Consider the following 23,492-nt stretch of genomic DNA (forward strand, 5'->3'; position numbering starts at 1 on the left):
CAACAACAACAAAAAAAAACCACCCCCCAAAAAAACAACAACACAAAAACAAAACAAAAAAAAACAAAACAAAACAAACCCACCAAAAACAAGCAAACAAACAAAATTGTGATATTTTCTGTGCCATTTGGTGTCAGTGGCATATTTCTAGATTTAAAAAAAAGGTAAAATTATAACCCCTGAAGTGTGACAAATGTGCATGTTATTTTAATCTCAGATTTTGTTGGGTTTTTCATTTGTTTGGGTTTTTAAATTTTTTTCCTCCTTTCTCTTACAAAGTCTAACACAGATCTTGCACTATGTTGGGTTTAATCAATGACTGGAATTGCCTGGCTCATTCTGTTGCTATTGAGTGAGTTTCAGTTTGTAAACTACTTGCCCAGTTTTGGAAGAGGTGATCTTACATGCACAATTGCTTTAACAAATACAGTATTTTCCCTTCTACTTTCACAGGTTTTGGGAGACACAGCTGCTGTCCACATTTGGAAGTGTTGTGCAGAGCTGGAGCTACTGTGTTGCTGCCATTCTGAGTTAAGTTCATTTATGGGGACAAATAAACTTGTGTCCCCATTATCATTCGAATTATTTTATGAGGTAATACTTTATCTTATGTTTTTATTTTTTTTTAAATGGAACCTAAAATCGTATCTACCTAGAGTACAAAATGTTTAACATGATTATTTAAATAAGACCATGTGTGTGCGCATGAAGCTGTTAGAATGGAAGTCTTCAATATGCAAGTACGCTTGCTACCAGTAAATTTTGTTTTATTTCATCCTGTCACACTGGGAGTGAGTGTTGAAAGATGAACGGGCAAGTGTTGCTCCGCCAGAGGGGAGAAGCACGTCATCCAGCCCCCAGAATAGCATCGTCAGTAAATACGGTCATGCTGTTCCTCCCCGAGATAGACCCAGATCACATTCGTAGCACCCACCGGGTCTGCTGCTTACCAGACGTTCAGGCCTTTGATGAAACATTTACAAATGCAGCTACAGTTCAGAGGGATCTTCTGCCAGCACTGAAGTAGCTGACATCAAGAAAATGGGAGGAAACGGGATCACAAGCCACGGAGTTGAAACAAAACGCAGTTTAGGGGGAATACAAATTTAATCACAGTATTAAAACCTGCTCCAAGATATGAACCCTGTACTTGTTAGACTCTGTTTTATGTTAGCCTACATTTTCCAGTGACTTAGAACTGCTAAAGCATGAAGCTTTTGTAGAGGAGGAAAGGTGAACTGAAAAATAGCTCTTTGTTCAACTGTCTTGGGTCACACACAATGTCAAAACTGGAATTAAAATATATTGTAAAGTGAAATCAGAGAGAAGCTGAGATTTAATTTTTTTTTTCCAGTTTCAATTATTTCTCACTTTGTGCAATATATTGAAATGAAGTAAGATAGCCCAGCAGGTCTGTGGCAGTGGCCTATCTAGCACGTTAGAGGGGAAATTTTAATTATTCAAGGCCAAGAATTAGCCCTGTCAATTTCTTCATCTTGAAAAGACAGATTATCCCCCTGGTCCAAAAGAATATTCTTACTTCCTTGTCCCAAAGCTCTGTTCACATATTGTTTGTATTTTGCTCTGAGGACTGTAGCACACAGGTCAATTTCTGCCTTTGTGTTCTGCCCGATGGACTTGACAGGACACTACAGGAATTAAGTCAAGGCACCACGTCTTCCTCCTCCCCCCCACCAGTTTGCACGTCTCTGTAAAGTTTGAAAAGCTCATTTCAGCTTCTGCAGCTTCTCTCCTGTGGCTTTGCCCCCGCACCAGTGCATTAGCTGGGGTGTTAGTGGAAAGGGTTTGTTATTTCAGACACATACCATCGCCTGCTGCCCTCACTTCTCCCCTGAGCTCGCACAGGGCACAGAGACAACTTCATACTTTCATTTGTATCAGTTACACACACAGGATTTAAATTCATCCCTCTCTCTCTATAGTGCCTTTTTTTCTCCCCCCCACCCCCTCCAGATAACTCAGTAAATGCTAAATAGCAAATATTCCTGCCTTCAGCTGGCACTAATATCCTACCTCTGTTTTTCTTAAGAAAATCTCATTGAGATTTCTTTAAATGTGATAGGGTAAGTGTGTTTTCAGAGCAGTAGCTCTGGTATTTGTTCTCTATTTGTGAGTGACGTTATGCAGTTGAGAAAAAAATCATGCCAGCATGTTTCAGTCAGTGCCAAAAGAACATAGACAGTGATTCAGTGCCCAGATCTATTGCTGCCCAAAACTGTATCTTGTCCTATTTTTACTTTCACAAATGAGGGTCTTATTGAGAGGAGTTAGGTGAATGTTATGTTTGCCTGCTATCTGATAGTGAATTTACCCAGCTGTTTTATAGTCTGCTGTTCTTTTATTTCAAGCAATTGATTAGTTTTCAGAGTTCAGTAAATATACAGTAAATTGATGTATCATAATTGACCATTACAATTTCCTTGTTTCTGCCGTACTATAATTTGAAAAGATAATGCAACAGTGATGCATAAATGATGTGATCTAGACTGGGGGGGGGAAAAACCAAAACCTTAGCAAGAGAACATGTTCTGCTTATGGCTCCCACCCTGCCATGAGCACTTGTGAACTGCATTGCCCAGACAGCAACCATGATTTTCCGGTGGTGGTGTGGAGCCCACGGTGGCCCAGGACAGAACAGCCTCCATCCCTGCTGCTGTGCTGGTGCAGGGTGCTCTGGGACAGATGATGACTGTAGCTTTTCAATTTATTTTTTTTTTTTTTACTTCTGTCTAACACGGATGTCTGACCTTCTTGTAAAATGAGATTTCAAGGAGTCTAATTGAAATACTTCACCTGTTACTGTTTAAGTCCAGCTTGCACAAACGAAATGAGCAAACAACAAGAACTAAGGCTGAAGAAACAAGAATTTTCTTATTTAAATAAGAGCTATATTTCTATGTTGTCCCAGTGATTAATGTTGTTAAAAGATATGGATCTTCCTTAGTGGCCCCTATTTTTTTACTTGTCAATAACAAGGTGTGGAAGTAAAGATTATACTTTAAAGCATCTTAAAGCTGTTTGTCTGAGCTGTTTGTTGGAAAAAGATAAAATGTTTAAATTTATTTACAAATTAACTTATCAAAGTGTTCTTGTTTCCAATAGAGAGTGTAACAAGATTTTTAGAATTTTTAAAAAATTATTAAACTTTGGGTTTGTTTCAGGGATGGAAAGATTCTGATTTCTATAATTTGCAGGAAAGATTTTTAAAACTGTTTTCCAGTCAAAGAAAATACCAAATGAGACTTCAAACAACATTTTACAAATTTGTATTTAACTCCTTAAATTTTCTTAAGGCTTTCTGTGTTTAGGTGTCGTTCAGTTATTTTGCATTGTGATTGTAATAGAATTTGAGCTGGCCTAAGAGCTGATACAGGACTCACTGAAGTCAGTACAAATCACCCCTCTAACTCTGGTGGACTTTGTTTCAGCATCTGTCCAGTCTATTTTACAAGGCCAAAGTTGTGCACTCTGGTTTTGGCCACAGGCTACAGCAGGAAGGTACTATTTCTTAGATTCATTGTTTGTGTTGTGAAAATACGTGAGTTTTAATGGGCAACCAAAAGCCAGTGTGCCAGACAGTGCTGTGCAAACAAAATGTCATCATTAAAACCAGTATAAAAATCAACACCTGGATGCTGTGCACAGAGCTACAAAGTTTTCACTGTTGTGGCTTACTCATCTAAGTTAATGTGAGGGAAGATGAAGCATGTGAAGTGATGATACAGAATTATTCCTAAATGCTTGGTAATGATCCAAGTTTGTGAGCTGGCATGTTACACATGTGCACAGAGACAACAAACATGGGCAAGTATAAAAACAGTTTAAAATCTTTTGAATTTGGCTGATATATTAGATTTTATAGTAAAGATGCTGTTTACATATCCCTCCCTTGAGGCGGGATAGACTTGATAACACTTTCATGTTAATACCTAGATTTTAAGCTTTACAGCTAAGAAACTACACTTTTTCACTGTATGAAAATATATTAAATCTTCCTGTATGTGCATTAAAAGCCTGATATTTCAGGAAAATTCATTTCAATCATCAAAACTGTTGAGATTTATATATCATTAGAACAACTAATATTTTTTGTTACATCAAAATTACTGATAACTACTTTGAGATGGGCTTACTATAAAACTTCTAATAATTTTATATAAAATTAATTATTAAGCAGTATTGCTGAAGTATTTAGATATGAGACTCCGGCAAGGAACAAGAATACTATAGTATTTAGGGAAAATTTGGCAGAAGTTTCTGGTGAAATCCCTGAAGAAAACCTAGTATAATATTAAGTAACTTTAACATGACTAAATAAATTCTATTATAATTTGATTTTGTTGGATGTAAAATGGTAACTAATTATATTTCCTGAGAACATGAATCAGCTATCTAGAATTGCCATCGCTCCATGGTTTTATATGCAGTTAAATTAGGGCACAGATAGTCTCAGCTGTGACTATCAAGACATAACGCTGCTCTCACTCTTTCTATATAGTTGCATATCTAATTTTTCAGTCATGTTAAAGTTCTTGTGAGTTCAGTATTAAGTCTCAGCTGTGTACCTATGTTGTTTTGACTCATATCATTACCAGTTAATACCATTGCCAGTGGTATTCAGTCAATAACCATTGATGACAGAAGGTCCAGAACAGGACCTGTCTTACTTTCCCAACAAATATTAACTCCTGCAACACCGTCAATCAGGCCAGTTCTGCACTTGGAATTGAACCAATGCATCTGTTAATGATTCATACACAGAATACAGCTAATTTTCAGCTATAATGGCTCCGGCTGCATAAAAAAAGAAAAAAAAAAGATTTTTTTTTTTTTTTTGCCCCTGTAGTCTAATAAATTTGAGTTTCAATATGCACAATGAATTGATCTGATAATAAAAAAAAAGAAAAAAGTTCTTTTTTAACTTGCATCAATTACTCTAATGACACATCTCACCTATGTGTTTCTTGTTAATAACAGGGAGTGAAAGGTGAAGTAAAGAAGAAAACTGATTATCAGGATACTGATTTCCAGATCTTTGGCCCAATTTATATAACTGTTTATCAAAATGTTTTTTATTTTTAGCATTATCTGTAAATGCTGTTTTCTTTCCATGATGTAAAAATATGTGCATTACAAAAAACTTGTAGAGAGGAGTGCATATATGCATATATTTTTGAAAATGTGTATAGGACGCTAAAAAAGGCCCAAGAGAGGCCATGTAGGGCAAGAATATCAATGTGGTAGGAAAAATGACTTATCACAGAGCTAGGGGTCTGCTTGAAAATGCCAAGATGCCAGTTGGATTTGCATTTGTGCTGCTTGTGTATTCATGGCAGTTACTCATTAAACATGCCTTTAACGAGACTTTTATTTCAGTTGAGTGAATGCTTGTGGAACAAAGTTTTCCGGGATGTGGTGTGCTTTTTCATAATCTGACCCTTTTGCTTGCTTTTCTGTGGGTATGAGAAGATAGAGGGCAAACATGGAATGGATGGATTCCTTTCTTCTCCGAAGAGAAAGGAATCGTTCCTTTTTAATCTCTGGAAGAAGGAAAGTCCTATGCACCGTATTTTGGAAAAGGGAGTCCTCGTGTGGTCAGGCATGGGAACAGCCCTGGCGGGCTGGAGGGATCCCAACCGCCGGCACTCCCTCCTTCAGCTGAACCACGACTATAAACATGGACAGAGGGGTGGTATTTATCACAGAATCATAAAATGGCCTAGGTGGAAGGGCCCTTAGAGACCATCCACATCCAGCCTCTCTGCCGTGGGTAGGGACACCTTCCACTAAACCAGGTTGCTCAGAGCCACTTCCAATCTGGCCTTGAACATTTCTTGGGATGGGGAGTCCACAGCTCCTCTGGGCACAGCGCCTCACCACCCTCACAGTAAATAATCTCTTCCTAATATCTAATCTAAACCTACTCTCTGTCAGTCTGAACCCATTCCCTCTTGTCCTGTCACTCTATGCTCTTGTAAAAAGTCCCTCTTAGTCTTTTCTGTAGGCTTCCTTCAGGTACTGAAGGCCACAATTTGGTAACCTGTAAGCCTTCCTTTTTCCAGGGTGAACAATCCCAATCCTCCTAGCCTTTCCTCATAGGAGAGGTGCTCCATCCCCCTAATCATCTGCTCCAACAAGTCAGTGTCCTTTCTGTATTTCACAGCAATATGGATGACTGGGTTAGGAAGAAGAAATGCCTGTATATGATTGCAGCTGCTTTGTCTGAACAAGTCTGAAGAAGGAAATATGTTCTCAGTGGTCCTTCTTTCTTTATTGTGTTATAAGATAGATACATTTCCTTGCCTTTCTAGACATCTAAACCAGGTAACAAAATAAACTCAAACACAGAAGTCTGTGTGTGATATTAAATTAATTAGCTGTACCAAGAGAAATGCAGTAGTGGTCTATGTGGTAATTGACGAAATTATGGCATTTTTATTTAAAGGCAAAATTAAGGAAAAAAAGCAAAACAGAAACCTGAAAGAGTGCCTAGTTCATATAAATTTTAAAAACCCAGAAAAACAGTTTCCAGTTCTTTCCCTTGAGTTACTGTAAGATCTCGTTGTGAGGAACAGCTGTACAGCAGCCTAGGCAGGGACCTGTGAGAATATCCATGTATTGGTGAGTCACAGGTTAAAGCCCTTGTGCATGAGAAGATATTCCAGCACTCCTACCTTAGACACGTATCTTAAAGAGAAGTAAATCCAGCTGTAATGCCATCAACTGCTTTCTTGTTGTCAGTTCTAAGCACATTCTCCAACTTCTTGAAGACTGACAATTAAATTCCCCCAAATGTGGGATTTACCATCTGATTGCTATCAGCTGGGATTTGTGAGAAGCCTCTCATCCTGCATGACCTTCTGAAGAGATTATTTTGATTTGTGACTCTAACAGGGAGTGGTCTCAGAGGAAGGCATGGGGCTGCCCTTGTGCCCGTGACCAATACAGGGCTGGAAGCTGGCTTTTTGTTTCTTACCTTTTTATTTATGAGATTTGTCCATTACCTTGTCTCAGTGACTTAAATCCATTCCCTTGCTTAACATTAGTCAAAATTTCACTTAATTGTTCTTGTTATTGAATGGTCTCAACATACTACACTCAGGTCTTTCAGATACTGATTGTGGGGTTCATCTGTTACATAAAAATGGCACGTAGGACTGAGTTATCAGGCTTACCTGAAGTAGGAGCCTTTTCTGGGAACTGAGCAGTCAGAATGAAGAGAGCAATACTCTGGGTTTTGTAATCTCACTGTGTTTTTTAGTTTGCTAAAATCTGCATGCTGTTGCTGAGAGGGTCTAATATACCCTCTAATCAGCAATCGCATCTAAACTGTCTCCAGTGTAAGATACAGAGGAGGCATTTCCTGATGATGTAAGCTATTGTTTGTTATCAGATGCTTTTCAGAAAGGACCTTGCTTCACACAGGGAAAATGAAAAAAGCCCTACAAAACTGTTGGATTTTCTAATTTTATCTAGGAAAAAAAATTAAGAAACTTTCTCTCTTGAGACTGAAAGAACACATGTGGAGGCAAAAGAAGTTATTTGAAAGCTTTGTTCCTTCTTGCTGACTCATTCTGCAATAGAGGATCTATGCCCACAATGTTCAATTCAGGATGATTTATGTTTTTGATTTTTTTTCCCCCTCTAAGCGCGTGTCGCCGATGTCTCTGAAATTCACACTGGAAGTGATGTTTAAAAAAAAAAAAAAAAAAGAAACCAAAACAAAACCTAAATAAATATAAAAGGCTAAATCCTGCCATGTGACCTTCCCTAGCTGCGCATCCATCTTCCTGCGCTTCCTCAGGGGATGCTGCAGACGGCTTTGCAGGCGGTTTCCCCTTCGGAAAAAGGGCTGTCCTCCGCGCACTGAGCCTGGGGGGAAGACGGAGGTGTCCCCCGCATCCCCCGGGCATCCCCTTCGGCTAATTCCCAAGGGCGGCTCGGCGCGGGGCGGGCACGGCCGCCGCTCCACGCCCGGCGCCAAGGGCCGAGCCGGGCCAGGCATGGCGCCGCTGGTGCTGTACCACTGGACACAGTCCTTCTCCTCGCAGAAGGTGAGGGGCGGGCAGGGGGCCCGGATCGCCGCCTCCCGCCGTGCACACTGCCCCTGCCCGCCCGCGGCGGCGGCGGGGCGGGAGGGACGGAGGGATGAAGGATGGAGGGATGGAGGGATAGAGAGCTGAAGGGCTGAGGGATGGGGGATGAGGGCTGGGGGATGGAAGGATGGGGGATGGAGGGGAGCGGCCGTGGGTGCTCCGAGGCGGGGCCGGGCGGGGATGCGGCCCCGGTGACCGTGTCGGTGCCGTTCCAGGTGCGGCTGGCGATCGCCGAGAAGGCGCTGCAGTGCGAGGAGCACGATGTGAACCTGCCGCTGAGCGAGCACAACGAGCCCTGGTTCATGCGCCTGAGTTCCTCGGGAGAAGTACCCGTCCTGATCCACGGGGAGAACATCATTTGTGAGGCGACGCAAATTATTGATTACCTTGAAGCGACGTTTGTGGATGGTAATCCCGCAGGCATTTCAGTATGTGGTTCTTCCCCTCAGCCCGTAGCCTGCAGCAATGCTGCGGGCAGCTGTGTCCCTGCAGGACTCTGCCTTTAGGGCAGAAAATGTTTACAGTCTCACAAGTAAGCAGGCTCTCCTAATAGTTAGCACTTTGGGTTGAAAACGTGTTCCTCTAAAATGAACTGAAGGCTTTCCAGCACCTTGATGAGTAAACCTTTATTAGTAAAACTTACCTCTTTAGCCCTTCAAGGAAGGGAGAGGCCAGGGATAGCAGCAGCACTGTGATGCACTAACCTTGGTGTGACACTGCCATGGAAAATAACACACTGAACAGAGCTGCAGGATTCTTGACTGCATGACTGCCTGCATGCCTGCCTTTGTCGAGCAGGTCCAGATTCTCTGTTGAGATAAGAAGAAATGTGCATGATTTCAGAATAATCTTCTGTAAAACAATGGAAGTAGAATGAGCAAACTATTTTTGGAGCCAAATGGAATGAAGATGTAAAAGAGCAGGAAGAGAAGTCTTGGAAGTGATCATGTGCAGGGTTTTGAAGTTCTTTGTGCTGGTACTGTTAAAAAAAAACCAAACAAAACCAAAACACCAAGAAAAAAAACCTGCCTCAATTTTTGAAGGAAATGCAGAGCTGTATTTTGTATAGGTGTGAAGATGCAGCATTTTTTATTCCAGGGATTTATTGCTGCAGTTTTTGAGATATGAAGAAACCACATTGTTGAGTGAACATAATTTATGCTTTTAGTCAAAAAAAGAGTTCTAGCCCAGGTAGATCGAGGGTAGGGTAAAACTCATTGATGTGCAGGAATACTTCCAATCATGCTTTGCCTAGGATTCCTGTACTGTAATTCTTACATCATCACAGGAGCAGTAACGTTTCAGCCATTACAATTTCCTGGAGTCTCATCTGTGCCCAACTGTGAGAGTATTTTAAGGTTGTATGTGATGATGACCTGTTTCTAGATGTATGTAATAGAGCTGAGTGTGGTTTTCTGCTTTGAAAGCCTCTTAAATATGTGTTTATGTGGGTTGCTGCATAGGAATTGGAATTATAAAGCATTTTAAAATGAAATACAAATATACATTTCTCTGAGCTGCAGTCACACCATTGAGTTATGCTGGGGAACATGTGGAGCTTTCTCACCTGTGGCTGTGTCACCTGTCCCCGCTGGACATAACTGAATGAACTTTGGTCAATTAGATGATTCTCCTTTGCTTAACTTTATTTTAACCTTTGTTTTGCAGAGGAAGTACCAAGATTAATGCCAGAAGAGGGAAGCATGTATTATCCAAGGGTTCAACACTACAGAGAGCTTTTAGACTCCTTGCCTATGGATGCTTACACACATGGCTGCATCCTGCACCCTGAGTTAACAGTGGACTCCATGATTCCAGCCTATGCTACCAGCAGAATCCGTAGTATGTACTGGTGTAGCTCTGAATGTCTATAACTTAGTAGGTTGCTGCATTACATTCATCTTCTTTCTTAAGTCCACCTTAAACATGAAATATTGAGCATAGTTTACGAATATTAGTTGCAGGCCTTGATGATTGTGCATATAATTTTTATTGCTTGTGTATTTTGTTGTGATTTGAAAATGGGAAAAAGAAAGTGTTATTTTTGAGGTGTCTTTGGAGATAATTTTTGTACCATTTAAAAGGCAACCTTTGAATTGATGCTGTTATGTTTCCTTCTGTGTATTACAAAAGAACTAAGTAGTTCTAGGAAAAGAATCAACTTCTGACTACACAGCTGGATGATGATTCCTTGTTTACAATTACATTCTAAGATCTCTGATTTTTTTGTCAATGCCAGTGGTTTTTATAATGTTGATTTTTTTGTATGTTTTAGAATGCTCAGTAGAAAAAAGTCAAATACTGTAGAATTTTTGAAATGTAATACAACGATACTGTTAGTAAGTCCATGATATCGTAAAAGGTGATACTGTGTTAGTTTGAGAATCATATTTCCAACAAAATATCCTCCTCCTTAAAATTTTTGGTAAATCAGTTCTCTTACTAGCCACACTGTTATGTTGTCAGAAGTGAAGGCAGGCAGTTAATTTTCCATATAGTTGCATGACTGATGTTACTGAAGTAACATAGAATCATAGGATCATAAAGTCATAGAATCATAGAATGGCCTAGGTTGGAAAGGACCTTAAAGATCATCTAGTTTCAATGTCCCTGATGTAGGCAGGGACACCTTCCTCTAGACCAGGCTGTTCCAAGCCCCATCCAGCCTGGCCTTGGGTACTTCCAGGGATAGGGAAGTCCACTGCCTCCCAGATATTTTCTCTAGGCTATCTGTTCCAGTGCCTCATCACCCTCACAGGAAGGAATTTCTTCTTCATATTCAATCTAAATTTACCTCCTTCAGTTTAAAGCCATTCTCCCTTGTCCAAGAACATGAATTATTCTCTTACTTAATCAGTGCATTATGTGGTTTGGTGGGGTTTTTTGTTTGTTTGTTTGTTTTTTGTTTGTTTTTTTTTTTCCAAATGTGGAAATAAACAGTTCCCAACTGTTTATTGAACAATTGTGCTTTACTCATAGGCATTGTGGATAGTTTTTTCTGTTTTCACATGGTGATAATCAATGCTTTTATTACAGTTCACTTTACAACATTGTCTTCTGCTTTTCTTGTTGTATGTATTCTTCCACTCTAATTTCTAGTTGGTATAAGTTCTCATTTTGCACATATTCATAGTGTTAGAGCTCACATCACTGCTCATCTCAATTGGGATGTTTTCTTATCTTTTCATGCTTAAAACATAGCCTACATATTTTGATTTGAAGCATTTTTTTGAAAAACCTGTGGATGTTTCTTAACAATTCTTTTGCATGTTCAAACTTCTCCTGGATGGTTTAGTTTTCAGCTTGAAACACTTTTTTTTCAGACTGATTGATATAATAAGGCATGAGCCAGTTGTGTATTATGTTTATGCATACCAAATCTAAGTAAGTAAATAATTGCACATGTAAGATTTTAGTTGTATGAGTACATTCTTCAATTTCTTCATACAGTATATTGAAGTATATTGGAGGATGGCTTTCACAGTCATGTTGAGATGAATATATAAAAAAGTGAGTTTGTTATTTTCTAGAAAGAATTTTTTTATCAGTTTAATTTATCAGACTTCATTGTAACTAAACTTTATTATCAAGTACAAGTGAGAGGTGATTCATGCTCTATAATTACTCTTTTGTTCTCAATTTATGATTAGAAATATTTATTTTAGAAGATTTATAAATCTGTCTTTTGGTATTCTAGATTTGTAAGTGCAGCATTTTCATGCAAAGCCCCATTTTAAGGAAAAGGCTGTACACGTGTAGTAGAAATCAGTAAAATCGACTTAAACTTTTCACATCATTCCTTTTTTAAATCGTGTCATGAATATTTTTCTAGGACACGCACACAGTTCTTAAAGAACATTTCCAAAAGGATCACAGACTTTGGCATCACATTTTAGCTAAATGAAAACACCTTGGCTCCATATTCAGCTGCATTATGCTTTTGCTGTAAAATTATGCTAATGACATACTGTGACAAAAAATCTCACTGTGGGCCTACAGCACTTTCACATTTCAAACTGATAAGCTGAAGGTGTGGTGGGTCAATTTCAAAAGCATTTAAATTTTTCAAAATGTGATGTATTTAAATCCTAACCTGTTGCAGATGCTGTATTGAAGCAGCACTTCCAATTTCTTTGGTATATTTGTATGCAGGCGATTGATCAGTTCCTTTGGATCGCATTATGAATATGTTTGGATATCTAATATTTGTCATTCCTTTTTTTTTTAATATTTTTTTTTTATTTTAATCAGGCCAAATAAGTAACACAGAATCAGAATTGAAGAAGCTTGCAGAAGAAAATCCAGACCTTCAAGATGCCTATATAGCAAAACAGAAGCGCCTTAAGGTAAGAAACCCTTTGTATGGGTCCCTTTATTATAAGCTTGTTAGTGTTAGATTTTTTTCATCACAATATAAATATTTGTTTCACTTGTCATTACCAGTAATGTCATGCAGTGGTTTAACCCTTCAAGGCATGAAACAGTCTGTCTTCAGATCAGCTACACACTTCAAGTGTGTGCTGAAGTACTGGACTGGTCCCACTGACCTCAAAGGTAAGTAAACATCAGTGCTGATGTTGGGCTGTGAGCACCCTGCAGGGATAGGAAAACCTTAATATCTGGTATCTCTAAAGTTTTTTTCTGTTTTCTGAATTGTCACCAGTATCCATGTAGTATCCAGCTGACTATATGGACAAAATAATCACGTTTTATGAATAAACACTGTAGTATCCTAAGTATAAGCTTGTCTGATAAAAGTATAAACTCGGTATGATTATTAAAACACTAACCTGTATGTCTATTTAGTCTAAACTGCTGGATCATGATAATATAAAATACCTAAAGAAAATACTGGATGAACTGGAAAAAGTTTTGGATCAGGTTGAGACTGAATTGCAGCGGCGAAATGAGGAAACACCAGGTAAGGAATTTTTCTTATTAAATCCTGTTTATATTTCTCTTTGAGGATATTGAGTAAACTTGTTGACAGCACCATTATAAAACAATTTTTAATGTGTCAGATTTGATACTTTTAGTATATATTGATCTACACATCACAGAAGGGATCAATACTCTTTTAAATACTAGCTTACTTTACTGTTCCAGTCAGTGAGTTAGTTCTCACTGTCTCATGAGAGTGCTTGATCACATTTCCAGCAAAATGAGTACAATTAGCTGCACAATATTTTAGTATTTTTATCAGCAAATCAGAAAAAAAATAAACTACAGAATGTTGATGTTATAGGTGGAGGCTTCAGTTCACTATAGTGATCACAACCTTAATGTTTAAGACGGGTTTATTATAATCTTGTGCAGATACTCTGCTGCTATTTGTGGTGTATGCAGAATAAGAAATCTGAATAATTGCTCTAATCATTAGGCAACCTCCTTCTCTCACCCTCTTGGAAAGCTTACCTGCCTCCAGCCAAATGAAAGTCAAATTTTTCACAGGATCACAGAATCATCAATGTTGAAAGAGACTTTCAAGATGATCTAGTCTGACTGTCAACCCAGCACCATCATAACCACACCTAAACCATATCCTGCTGTCTGCTGCCCTGGGCATCTTATTCCAATGCCTGATCACTCTTTCAGTGAAAAGCATTTCTAATATCTAACCTGAACCTTGTCTGGTGCAACTTAAGCCCATTTATGCTCATCCTGTTAGAAACGACTGGCCCAAATACAGACCCCTTGGGAAACCCCACCAAGTGGATGTAGCTCCATTCACCACTATGGGGTTCCCAATACCTCTGAAGGTCCAGCCCTGGCAGAGAAATGACTTAAATCAATGAGTGAGATAGCATGATCGGATATGTCTTGAAAAATCAAAGAGGTTTTAATAAGGAAAGAAAAAGATAAGACAAAGAGCAAAGCTGAGCACAGTATAGGCAGAGGTCCCATACACTTAATACAATGAAAATGTGCTGAGTTTCTTTGTTTTCTTTCTTTAGTACTAAATAGTTCAGGTGGCCTATTTGGCCCCTGGCCCAATGAAATAGGCAACAGGCTTTGAGCTACGCTCTCCAAGCCCAATCAATGCCTCTGTGCTGGCGCTGAGCCAATTACTGACAGGACAGCAAAGATGTTTCTGGGTCCTTTACCTTATAAGAAATGCAAGGGGTGAGTTTTAAACCTTTCCCTATATGGAAACACCTGCTGGGGGTGTGGGGTGCATGCCAACACACCACCACTCCCTGGGCCTGAATATCCAGCCAGTTTTTCACTCAGTGAAGAATGTACCCACCCAAGCCAGTTTACCCAGGAGAATGCTCTGGGAGACAGTCAAAAGCTTCACAGATGTCTGGATAATATCCATAGACTTTCCCTCATCTAGTAAGTGGGTCACTGTTCATGGAAGGGAGGTCAGGTTGGTCAAATAAGACCTGCCTTTGTAAACTCATGCTGGCTGAGCCTTTCCCCCTTGTTGTCCTGCACATGCCATGTAGTGACACTCAGGACAATCTGCTCCATGATGTTTCCCAGTACCAAGGTCAGGATGACAGGTCTATAGTTTCCTGGATCCTCCTTCTAACCCTTCTTGTAGATGGGTATTACATTTGCTAATTTCCAGGCAAAGAAACTTCTGCGGTTAACCAGAATGGCTGGTAAATAGTTGAAATAATTGGCAAGTTTTTGGCAGCTCCTTTCTTACACTTGGGCACATCCCATCTTGACCCATAGACTTGTGGGTGTCTAACTCTCATGACAGGTCACTAACCATTTTCCCTTGGGTTGCAGGGGCTTCATTCAAGTCCCCATTACCAACTTCTAGCTCTGGGAGCTGGATGTCCTGAGGACCACGGTTTTGGGTGTTAAAGACTGAGAGAAGGAAGGCATTGAGTACTTTGGCCTTTTCATCATCCCCTATTATGTTTCCCCCTTCATCCAGCAAAGAATTGAGATTCCTTAGCCCTCCTTTTGCTGTCAATGTATTTACTGAAACTTTTTATTGTCTTTAACTGCGGTGCCCAAATTAAGTTCTAGTTTAGCTTTCTTTCTAATTTTCTCTTGCATAATCTCATTACATCGTTTTAGTTATCCCCTTCCTTCCAGAGGTGAGACACAACCTTTTTACCCTGAGTTCCAGCCTAAGTTCCTGTTTAACCAGGCTGGTCTTTTTCCTTGAGGAAAAGGCTGTAACAGTCCTGACTCTTCACAGCTGCGAGGAAGCTGTTTTATTGTCCATAGCATTAAAAGCTTCCTCATATCTTGAAATACATTCTTCAGGACTTAATTTTTGACTGACAAGTTGCGCAGCCTTTGAAATGGAGGCTTCAGGTTCTTTCTGGGATTCTTCAAAATTGTGCAAAGCCTCCTTCTCTGAGGGTCTTTTCTTAGATTTGGACAAGATGTTGTTGAGGTCACCCATGACAGCCTCTACTTTGTCTCTGGCTTCTCTGGCTTGACAACCTGTTCTTGTGCCTTTAAGTATTCCTCCTTAAATCTTGCCTGTCCTTCCTGTACTACTCTGCCTTTCAGGACTGACTCCCAAGGAGCTCTGTCAGCCAATCTCCTAAGCTGTCCAAAGTCTGCCTGGCAGAGATCCAAGGTGGCAGTTCTGCTGGTGCCTCTCCTTACTTCACTCAGAACTGAAAACTCCATAATTTCATGGTTGCTGTGCCCAAGGTGGCCACTGACCACCACATTACCCTTGACTCCGTCTCCAGTTGAGAGTCAGTTTTCTTTTACACACTCCAGGAATCTCCTAGACTGCCTCCTCTCCACTGTGTTGTATTTTCAGCAGGCATCTGGGAGGCTGAAGTCCCCCACAAGTACAAGGGCTGGAAATTGAGACACTTCTGCCAGTCTCCTGTAGAATGCATCATCTGCCTCTTCATGGTGGCTGGCACGTCTGTAACACACTCCTACAAGGACATCTGCAGTGCCTTTCCCCTTTCCCCTGATCTATACCCACAGGCGCTTAACCATGTCAGAATCCTAAATTCTGTTTAAATTGGATTAGCCTTCTGCTTATTCACAGTGTGGTTCAACTCCCAGTCGTGCTAACTAATATGAGTCCTTTCCTTGACTTCACTGGGAACTGTGTGAAGCATCAGTCAATATCAACTACATCTGCTCAAATCAATAAGTTTTTGCATTTAGCTCCATAAATAGCTGTTGTAATAATTACTGGTTACTATCACAACTGTAGGTTTGAACCAGCTGTTGAAAGTCTAGATTAAATTTTCTAATGACTCAACAGCAAAGGGGTCACAGAAAATATTTTAACTCATAAAGGATGGAAGGATTTTGTTCAGCAAACTACATCTGCCATCACTTCCAGCAGCCCCTTTCCTTTCTCTACTAAGTAGGCTTTCCACAGAGTCAACTGATACAGTATTGATGAGCTTATGAGAACTGCTGGGATCATAATTTACAGGATTTTGTAAAACATGGGGCTCTTGGAATTTCGTCTGAGGTATTCCCCCTTTGGAGGTTTGTGATCTGTGCTTCTCCAAGTCCTGGTTAAAGTCAGAGCTCCTGCTTCTCTTGCAAATGCTTGAATCCTTCAACTACTACTGCTGCTACTGCAGGCATCTTTCTTTCACACAGGATAGATTCTTTGGTCTTTTCCATGATCTTATTTAATGCACTGGATGAATTCCTTCCAGGTATCCTTTCAGCAACCTAGGATACACTCCTTTTCTACAGAAGCTTTTTCTTTTCCAGACCTCTGTAACCAGTCAAAATGGACTTGTACCAACTTTGTGCCAAGCTGTTGCTTTTCTTTGGTGGAAAATGTGTTGGAAAGGAGATTGCAAAACTTCTCTATTTCCAGAGGGGTGCTGCTGAGTGTTCATGCCAGCATTTTTGCATGCCTGCTGTGTGGGACGAACTGCAAACGTTACAAATGAGACAGGAACAGCATAGTCCTCCCTGTTTGAGATCTAGGCTGGAACAGAGTACTTATGCTGGCAGCTGTGATAGCTGTGCTGGCTATCAAGTTTCATATCCTGAGTTTCAAAAGCTCTTGGTATAGTCAGTACATGCCAGCCCTTTCAGGTGGTGGTGGTGGTTCAGATCCTGACAGTGAAGTGTGAGGCTGCCTGGCAGTGTCTGCTCTGAGCCATCCCAGGAAGATTCACCTCTTTCCTTTGACTGGAGAGAGTACCTGGGGTCTCCATCTGTGCTCCTGACTAGTGGTGAGCAGTGTGAATATTTGTCACTTCTCAAACATCTCAGTGTAAAACTTCTATGATTTGGGGTCTAAGAGACACAAAAGAGGGACAGGTAGACAAATTCTCTCATGTCACTGGGGTGATATGTTTGGTCCAAGTCAGTCATCTGATCCATTTCTTTTGGACTTGAAAGCCTCCAACAAATTAGCTGGAGTTAGTTCTTGAGTGAATGTCATAGAGCTAAGTGACACAGGCAATACAATAAATTCTTCAGACAAGTGAAGGCTTTTCAGTAAAAACTAAACTGCCTTCCTCCTTTCCAATCCTGTTTAATTTAATCCAGATTTGAGAAATGTAGTTGAGGAAAATAAGTGTTTACTGTGGTTTTTAATTTATGAACCTGGAATGTGGATCTTTTTTCCTTAACAAATGTAGGCCAGGCTGCTAAGCCTAAGACTGCAATATTGTGCAAAGAATGGACAGGGATTAGTAAAATGTTCATTGATTAAAGTCATATTTTAGTTGAAATGCTGTTGCTCTTTATTAGATGGTACTTTGAAGTAGCACTAAACTAAATGTGCTTATATTCCATTAGTTCCTAATGCTTCATGTTTTATCTCTTCTTAGAAGATGGAAATCAGCCTTGGCTCTGTGGTGATTTCTTCAGTCTGGCAGATGTGTCACTTGCTGTCACATTACATCGCCTGAAGTTCCTGGGATTAGCAAGAAGAAACTGGGGAAATGGAAAGCGGCCCAACTTGGAAGCTTATTATGAGCGTGTCGTGAAGAGAAAAGCATTTTACAAAGTTTTGGGACACGTCAACAATATATTAATCTCGGCTGTCCTGCCAACAGCATTCCGTGTGGCCAAGAAAAGGGCTCCCAGGGTTCTTGGCACCACCCTGCTGGTCAGCATGCTGGCAGGGGTGGGTTATCTTGCTTTCCTGTTTCTTCGGAAGAGATTTGCCAACATGGTGCTATCGATTAGGACCAGGCAAAATTATTTTTAGACCTTGTCCATCCCTGGTGGCGAGTGAAGGGCATCTCTGCCCTCCAGGAAAATATCTTCAATAAAATAAAAACGTTGAAGAACGATTATGTCTGTGAATTAGAACGTTGTCACAGAGTAATCGTCTCTGCTGCTATATAATTGGGTTGGCAACGCTGAGATATTTTTCAAAAATATGTGTTGGGAGGATGACAAAGGAAAGAAGAGACTTTCTTTTCAGCCAAGGGCCTATAACTGTGACAGTGCTTTGTTAAAGTGGTTATTGCCTCCTTTACCCAGTAGCTGACCTGATTAAAATGCTTTTATTTATCAGATATGCAGCAATGTGACAGCTTTTTACTGTAGATGAAATGCATAGTTGTGCAGAAACCAGCATCGTTAAAACACTGGAAATAGCTCTTACTTTAAATGCTTAGAGTAAGATTTAATTTGTGCCTGTTGTGTACAGGAGAAAGTTTCTCTGTACTGATTATTGTCTATTGATTTGCAGTTGGACCTTTAGGAATGTGTTAAAAAGTAATCTTGTGAAGCCACTTTTGTTAGTGTATGTTCATACAGCAGCACAGGAAAAGACCTGAAACAGGTAAGAACATCAGTGATTTGTGCACTACACAAGTGAAATTCTCCAGAGGCATCCCTGGACAACAGATACTAGAATTTTGCTGAAATACAAATGGGGGCAAAACACCTGACACTTTCGAAAGGCTTTTGGGCTCAGACACAAACTCTGGCAGAATTAAATCAAACTATCTTGGTGCACATTTGCTGCTTTCATTGGGGTGGCTTGATACAGTTGCCTCCATATGAGTGTCCTGTGTACCTTTTCCTGTTTCACTCTGAGCACTGGCTATTTTTTGCACACTTCTTGGCAACATTGGCAATTGCACGTGTCTCTCTAAAATGCTTGCCCACAATGTGCCACAGCTGACTAGGAAACACATGCAGAGCAATGCCTTTTTGTATAAGTAATTAAATATAGTTCACTATCTGTCAGTCTGGGTAGGAAGACTGGATTGAAGGTAAAGCTGAAATTTAGTAATCATTAAGCAGATGATGCCTGTGTTTACTTATAGATAGGAGTCGTGTTGATGGTAAGTGAAAAATACAGTAAGTTGGGAGATGATTTGTATTGCTGATTTTTTGCAAAACTGCACTCTTGTAGCATGGAGGAAAGGTGTAGAAAAACATTTTGATTACTTCCTACAGCTCAACAGATGCTGTGAGTTTTATTAGTTTTAGCTAATTAATAATTAGGTCCCGTTTCAACAAGAAATGTACATTCACCTGAAAGTAGACTTTGAATCATTTTGCAGCAAAAAAAAGCATTTGGGAAGGGCTGAAAATTCTCATGACAGTTCAGTATGACTTTTGTATGCTTGATGAACATTTGAAAGCCTCAGAGTTTTGTTTACAAGTTGTACATAGCTGCAGCAAACAAAGCATAGCTTTAAGTGTTTGCCTATCAATAATCAGTGCTAACAGGCCTAAGGAAATTTTAGGTGCAGTGCTGGTGGCTGTGGTCTCTCTGCACAGTTGCATTTAGGTGCCAAGAAAAACATCTCAAGTTTGTGGGAGGGAACTGTGGCAGTTTCTGTCTGGGCAGTCTCACCATCTAACACATATCAGTATGGATAAAACTGTTGGATATGCCTGCTTATTATTTAATGTTGGGCTAGTTGTCTAGCAAAAGTAGACCTAAATCTCATTACTCATTTTCAGTAATAAGAAACATCTTACCTAGGAAACAATGTGCTTTTTTATTTGTCAAAAAGACAGTTTTATATCATTCTATTTCATGATCCAGTGGTTCTCAAGAACTTGTTGAATTAAATATGCTCTATTTAGAAAAGCTATATTATCTCTAGAGTGGGTTTAATCCAACAATACTATTAATGTACTGGCAGCTTTAACTGAGTTCATTGTTTGTGTGTTGCAGTTCATCTGCATTTACTTGTGGCTATCAAATTCCACTAATTTAATAAACACAGAGTAAGACCTGTAACTTAATGCTTTCCTGGCATGTATTTCTGTCACACCACCTGTAAAATGTAATTTGATCAAGTCACAGTAAAATTAAGTATATAGGACTTAGCATTCTTTGGAATGAAGTGACCACCAGATGTCAGTGGTCCTCCAGGACTCTACTCTGTCGTGCCTCTGAGGCAGGAAAACACTACTTTTCAGAGAAAAAGTTTGTGATCTCAGCATAAGAGGGTTGTGAGCACCCTCATCACACCAGAATTCTCTCCAGAGCTCTGGAAACAACTCCATGTTTCTACCACAGGTTTGCTCTCTGACACCTGCCACTTATGCTTATGCAGTTTCTATACTGAGTAAATGAGAGGCCAAAGTTGATATTTCACATGAAAATGAATGTTACTGAACAACAATTAAACTTGTCATCTGCAAGGATGAGCGTGGATAAAATTTTACTGTGGAAAAGTATGGATCCCTGGTTTGATTCATGTCTGTTAGTTCAACTGTTTGGTATCCTAGTTATTTTCACTGCCCTCAAGTACTCTAATTGATTTCTGTACAGGTGGCAGCAAAAGGCTTATCCATGATTAAATTCCTCAAAATAGGATGAGATTTAGAAGAACATATGCTGCATTTGGCTCTTTGTGCAGGACAGATTTTGTGCTTGTAAAGTTTCTATTCAGCCTGGCTTATTTTCTTTCTGGTAGCTCTGTATACTATTTTGATTTGGTACAGAAGCAAACTTCTAGTTTTCATTTACTATTTGCTTTCATATCAGGCATCAGATATATTTCATATCTTTATGTGGGACCTGCACAATAAACATTGATTCTAAGGCCACTTTCTAGTCTGGTTTATATCTTCTGTGTCAGTAAAACAAAGCACATTTGAGGATTACACAGTATTGCTGTAAGGACTCTGATGCTATTCAAGGAGAGAAGCCCTTGAACATGTTTTAAACCAGTTTAAAGGTTGCCTTGCATGTATATGGAAACAGCAATGACAGTGATGTTTGCTTTGGTTGTTTGTCTGAGCTCTGTATGTATGAGGTCCAACAGAAGCTATTTGATAAAGTAAAAAAAAAAAAAAAGGAGAGGGGCAAGCAGGTTTTGTACTTTCAATTAATCATTTAAAAAACCCAAAAAACACAAAAGCCAAAAGCAAAACCAAAACAAAACTGAAAAAAAAAAAACAAAACCAAACAAACTCAAAAAAACCACTTTGCTTCTGAGTGTGTTCGTGATTCATTGTTGAGCTGCAGCAGCTGGGGCTCCTTTCTGTGAGGTGCATGACAAGCACATAAAGTGTCCACAGTGACATTATTCTTGGGGAGACTAAATGGTGTGCCCCATTAAATGAGTGTTAGTCTGGCCATAAGTTAAGCCCCTTCTTTTTTTTTTTTTTTTTTTCTTGCACAGTAAGAGTGTATTGGAGCTCCTTCCTTGTTAAGCAGAGGAGGAAATAACAGTATGTGAGGCTTGCGTGCATCACCTCTCAGGATCTTGGAAGACAGGGAAGCTGCTAGGATCAGGTAGACAGCTGGTAGGGTTTGAGTTTCTGGAGATTATGACACCTGTAGTCTGTGCACCAACTTTGGGTAGCCTTGATACTTTAGCATTAGTCAGAAGTGTGCACAGAGCTCTTGCAGTGGAAAGCTTATGTCTAAACAGACAAGAGGCAAGAGTGAATACAAAGGTAAGAAGAGTGAGTATAAATTGCCATGTCCAGATTCACAAAGCCATCCATCCACTTTTGCATGTCACATTTTTAAAGGCATTTTTTACTTAAGTCTGAATTTTATGGGAGCAAGGAGCTACTAAGATTTAGAGAACAGATTGGCATGCCCTAATGCATGAGGATTAGGGAGAGCAGCAGATGGAAAGTAGGTGAAAAGTAGTGGGTCTAAATATCTGGAGCACACTGTGCTCTGCAATATGGTGTATGACACTACTGTTTGCTGAGGCCTCCTTATTATCTCTCTGTTTAGCCAATGTTAGACAAAGAGGTGTAAGGTTGTGCTTAGGCAATTTATATGATGTACTGAGGAAGTCAAAAGCATGTAGAAAAATCCCAAAGAAAATATGCTGTGTTTTGTTCCCTCTTTTCTTTATAAAGAAATTTTTAGTTTTGGTACACTACCAAGTCATAAAATCAGGCACTCAAAACTCAGGAAATTCCAGAAGCCAGAGTTCTTACAATACTGTTAACTCACTCATACAATACTTCAATAGCCTTTTTATTTCTGTTTTTCTTTCTAAGTTACAATCACGGTGCTTAATTTAATGTGAAGTTAAAAATGTTGCACTATAAAACAGGCTGTGGATAAGCTGTGTTTTGGGAAGAAACTGTTGGAATTTGCAGACCTGAAGGCCTAACTATTTCTGTGCTTTACATTAGCATTAATATTTACCACAGTTTTAAATACTCATAATTATATAGAAGTGTATTGTGTAAACGAACACATAATAGCAGAAATCAGTATTAATCTACTTCATATATACTAATATATATTGATACTTTATATACATATCCACTAAGAATCCCTATTTATCCCTTTCATATTTCATTTGCTAAAAATTACTAATTGACAATTATGTATTTTTCTGTATTGCTTACCTTTATAAAATAAATTTGCATTTATAAAGGTAAAGTTTTGAAAATTTAATATAATTGTAGAATCATACCATGTTTTGGGTTGAAAGGGACTTTAAAGAGCATCTAGTTCCAACTCCCCTGCCATGGGGAGATGTGTTTCCCTTTCTTTATTTATTCTGATAGCATTATAAGAGTATTTGAAAAAATTGGTTATGTCATGACTGTAGAGGCTTGAGAATATATACAAACATATTTGGTGCTTCATGTTTAGCTGATCATCCAGATCAGAATCTGAATGCTGCTGTATTTGGACTGAATAGAAAGCTTTAGCTGTTGAGAAACTATTGCCATCCTGAAAATTGATAATTTAAGGCTTCTTTCAGAAAGATTACCTAACTTCAAGTGTTTAAGCAGATGATGGCTGTGTTTCTGTAAGCAACAGAAAACATAGGGCCAGAAAACATAGGGTCAGACCAGATGTGAGGGGACCACTGGCTCTGTCACCTTCTGGCTGAGGCATTCACCTTACAGAAAGTGGAGCCCTTCTCCCCCACTTTGTATTGAAATAGGCAAAACCAGAGAGATAAAAACTCAGCTGTAGAGACAAAAACTCCTCCCTCATAGACACAGGCCCCATGCACTAGGGTCAGGCTCCCTCTTTCTCAGCACAAA

General features: G+C 39.5%; 1 protein-coding gene across 1 annotated transcript; it reads left to right on the forward strand.

Moving 5' to 3' along the window:
- The first annotated feature begins 572 nt into the window (after positions 1 to 572).
- Positions 573 to 20,099, forward strand: GDAP1 (ganglioside induced differentiation associated protein 1). Its single transcript, XM_083876445.1, has 6 exons — positions 573 to 594; positions 8,333 to 8,525; positions 9,786 to 9,959; positions 12,369 to 12,463; positions 12,924 to 13,038; positions 17,867 to 20,099. Exons 2-6 carry the CDS (start codon positions 8,420 to 8,422, stop codon positions 18,247 to 18,249), a joined length of 873 nt encoding a protein of 290 aa, XP_083732571.1. The 5' UTR covers positions 573 to 594; positions 8,333 to 8,419; the 3' UTR covers positions 18,250 to 20,099.
- The last annotated feature ends 3,393 nt before the right edge of the window (positions 20,100 to 23,492 follow it).

Source organism: Zosterops lateralis, assembly GCF_965231275.1.
Source record: "Zosterops lateralis genome assembly, chromosome: 1".
NCBI classification, from domain to species: Eukaryota; Metazoa; Chordata; class Aves; order Passeriformes; family Zosteropidae; genus Zosterops; species Zosterops lateralis.

Excerpts from the sequence above, each read along its gene's own strand:
- GDAP1 (XM_083876445.1), top strand. The coding sequence starts at position 8,420 with ATGCGCCTGAGTTCCTCGGGAGAAGTACCCGTCCTGATCCACGGGGAG. Across the intron at positions 12,464-12,923 it reads CAAAACAGAAGCGCCTTAAG|TCTAAACTGCTGGATCATGA; the intron begins GTAAGAAACCCT and ends ATGTCTATTTAG. Across the intron at positions 13,039-17,866 it reads GCGAAATGAGGAAACACCAG|AAGATGGAAATCAGCCTTGG; the intron begins GTAAGGAATTTT and ends ATCTCTTCTTAG.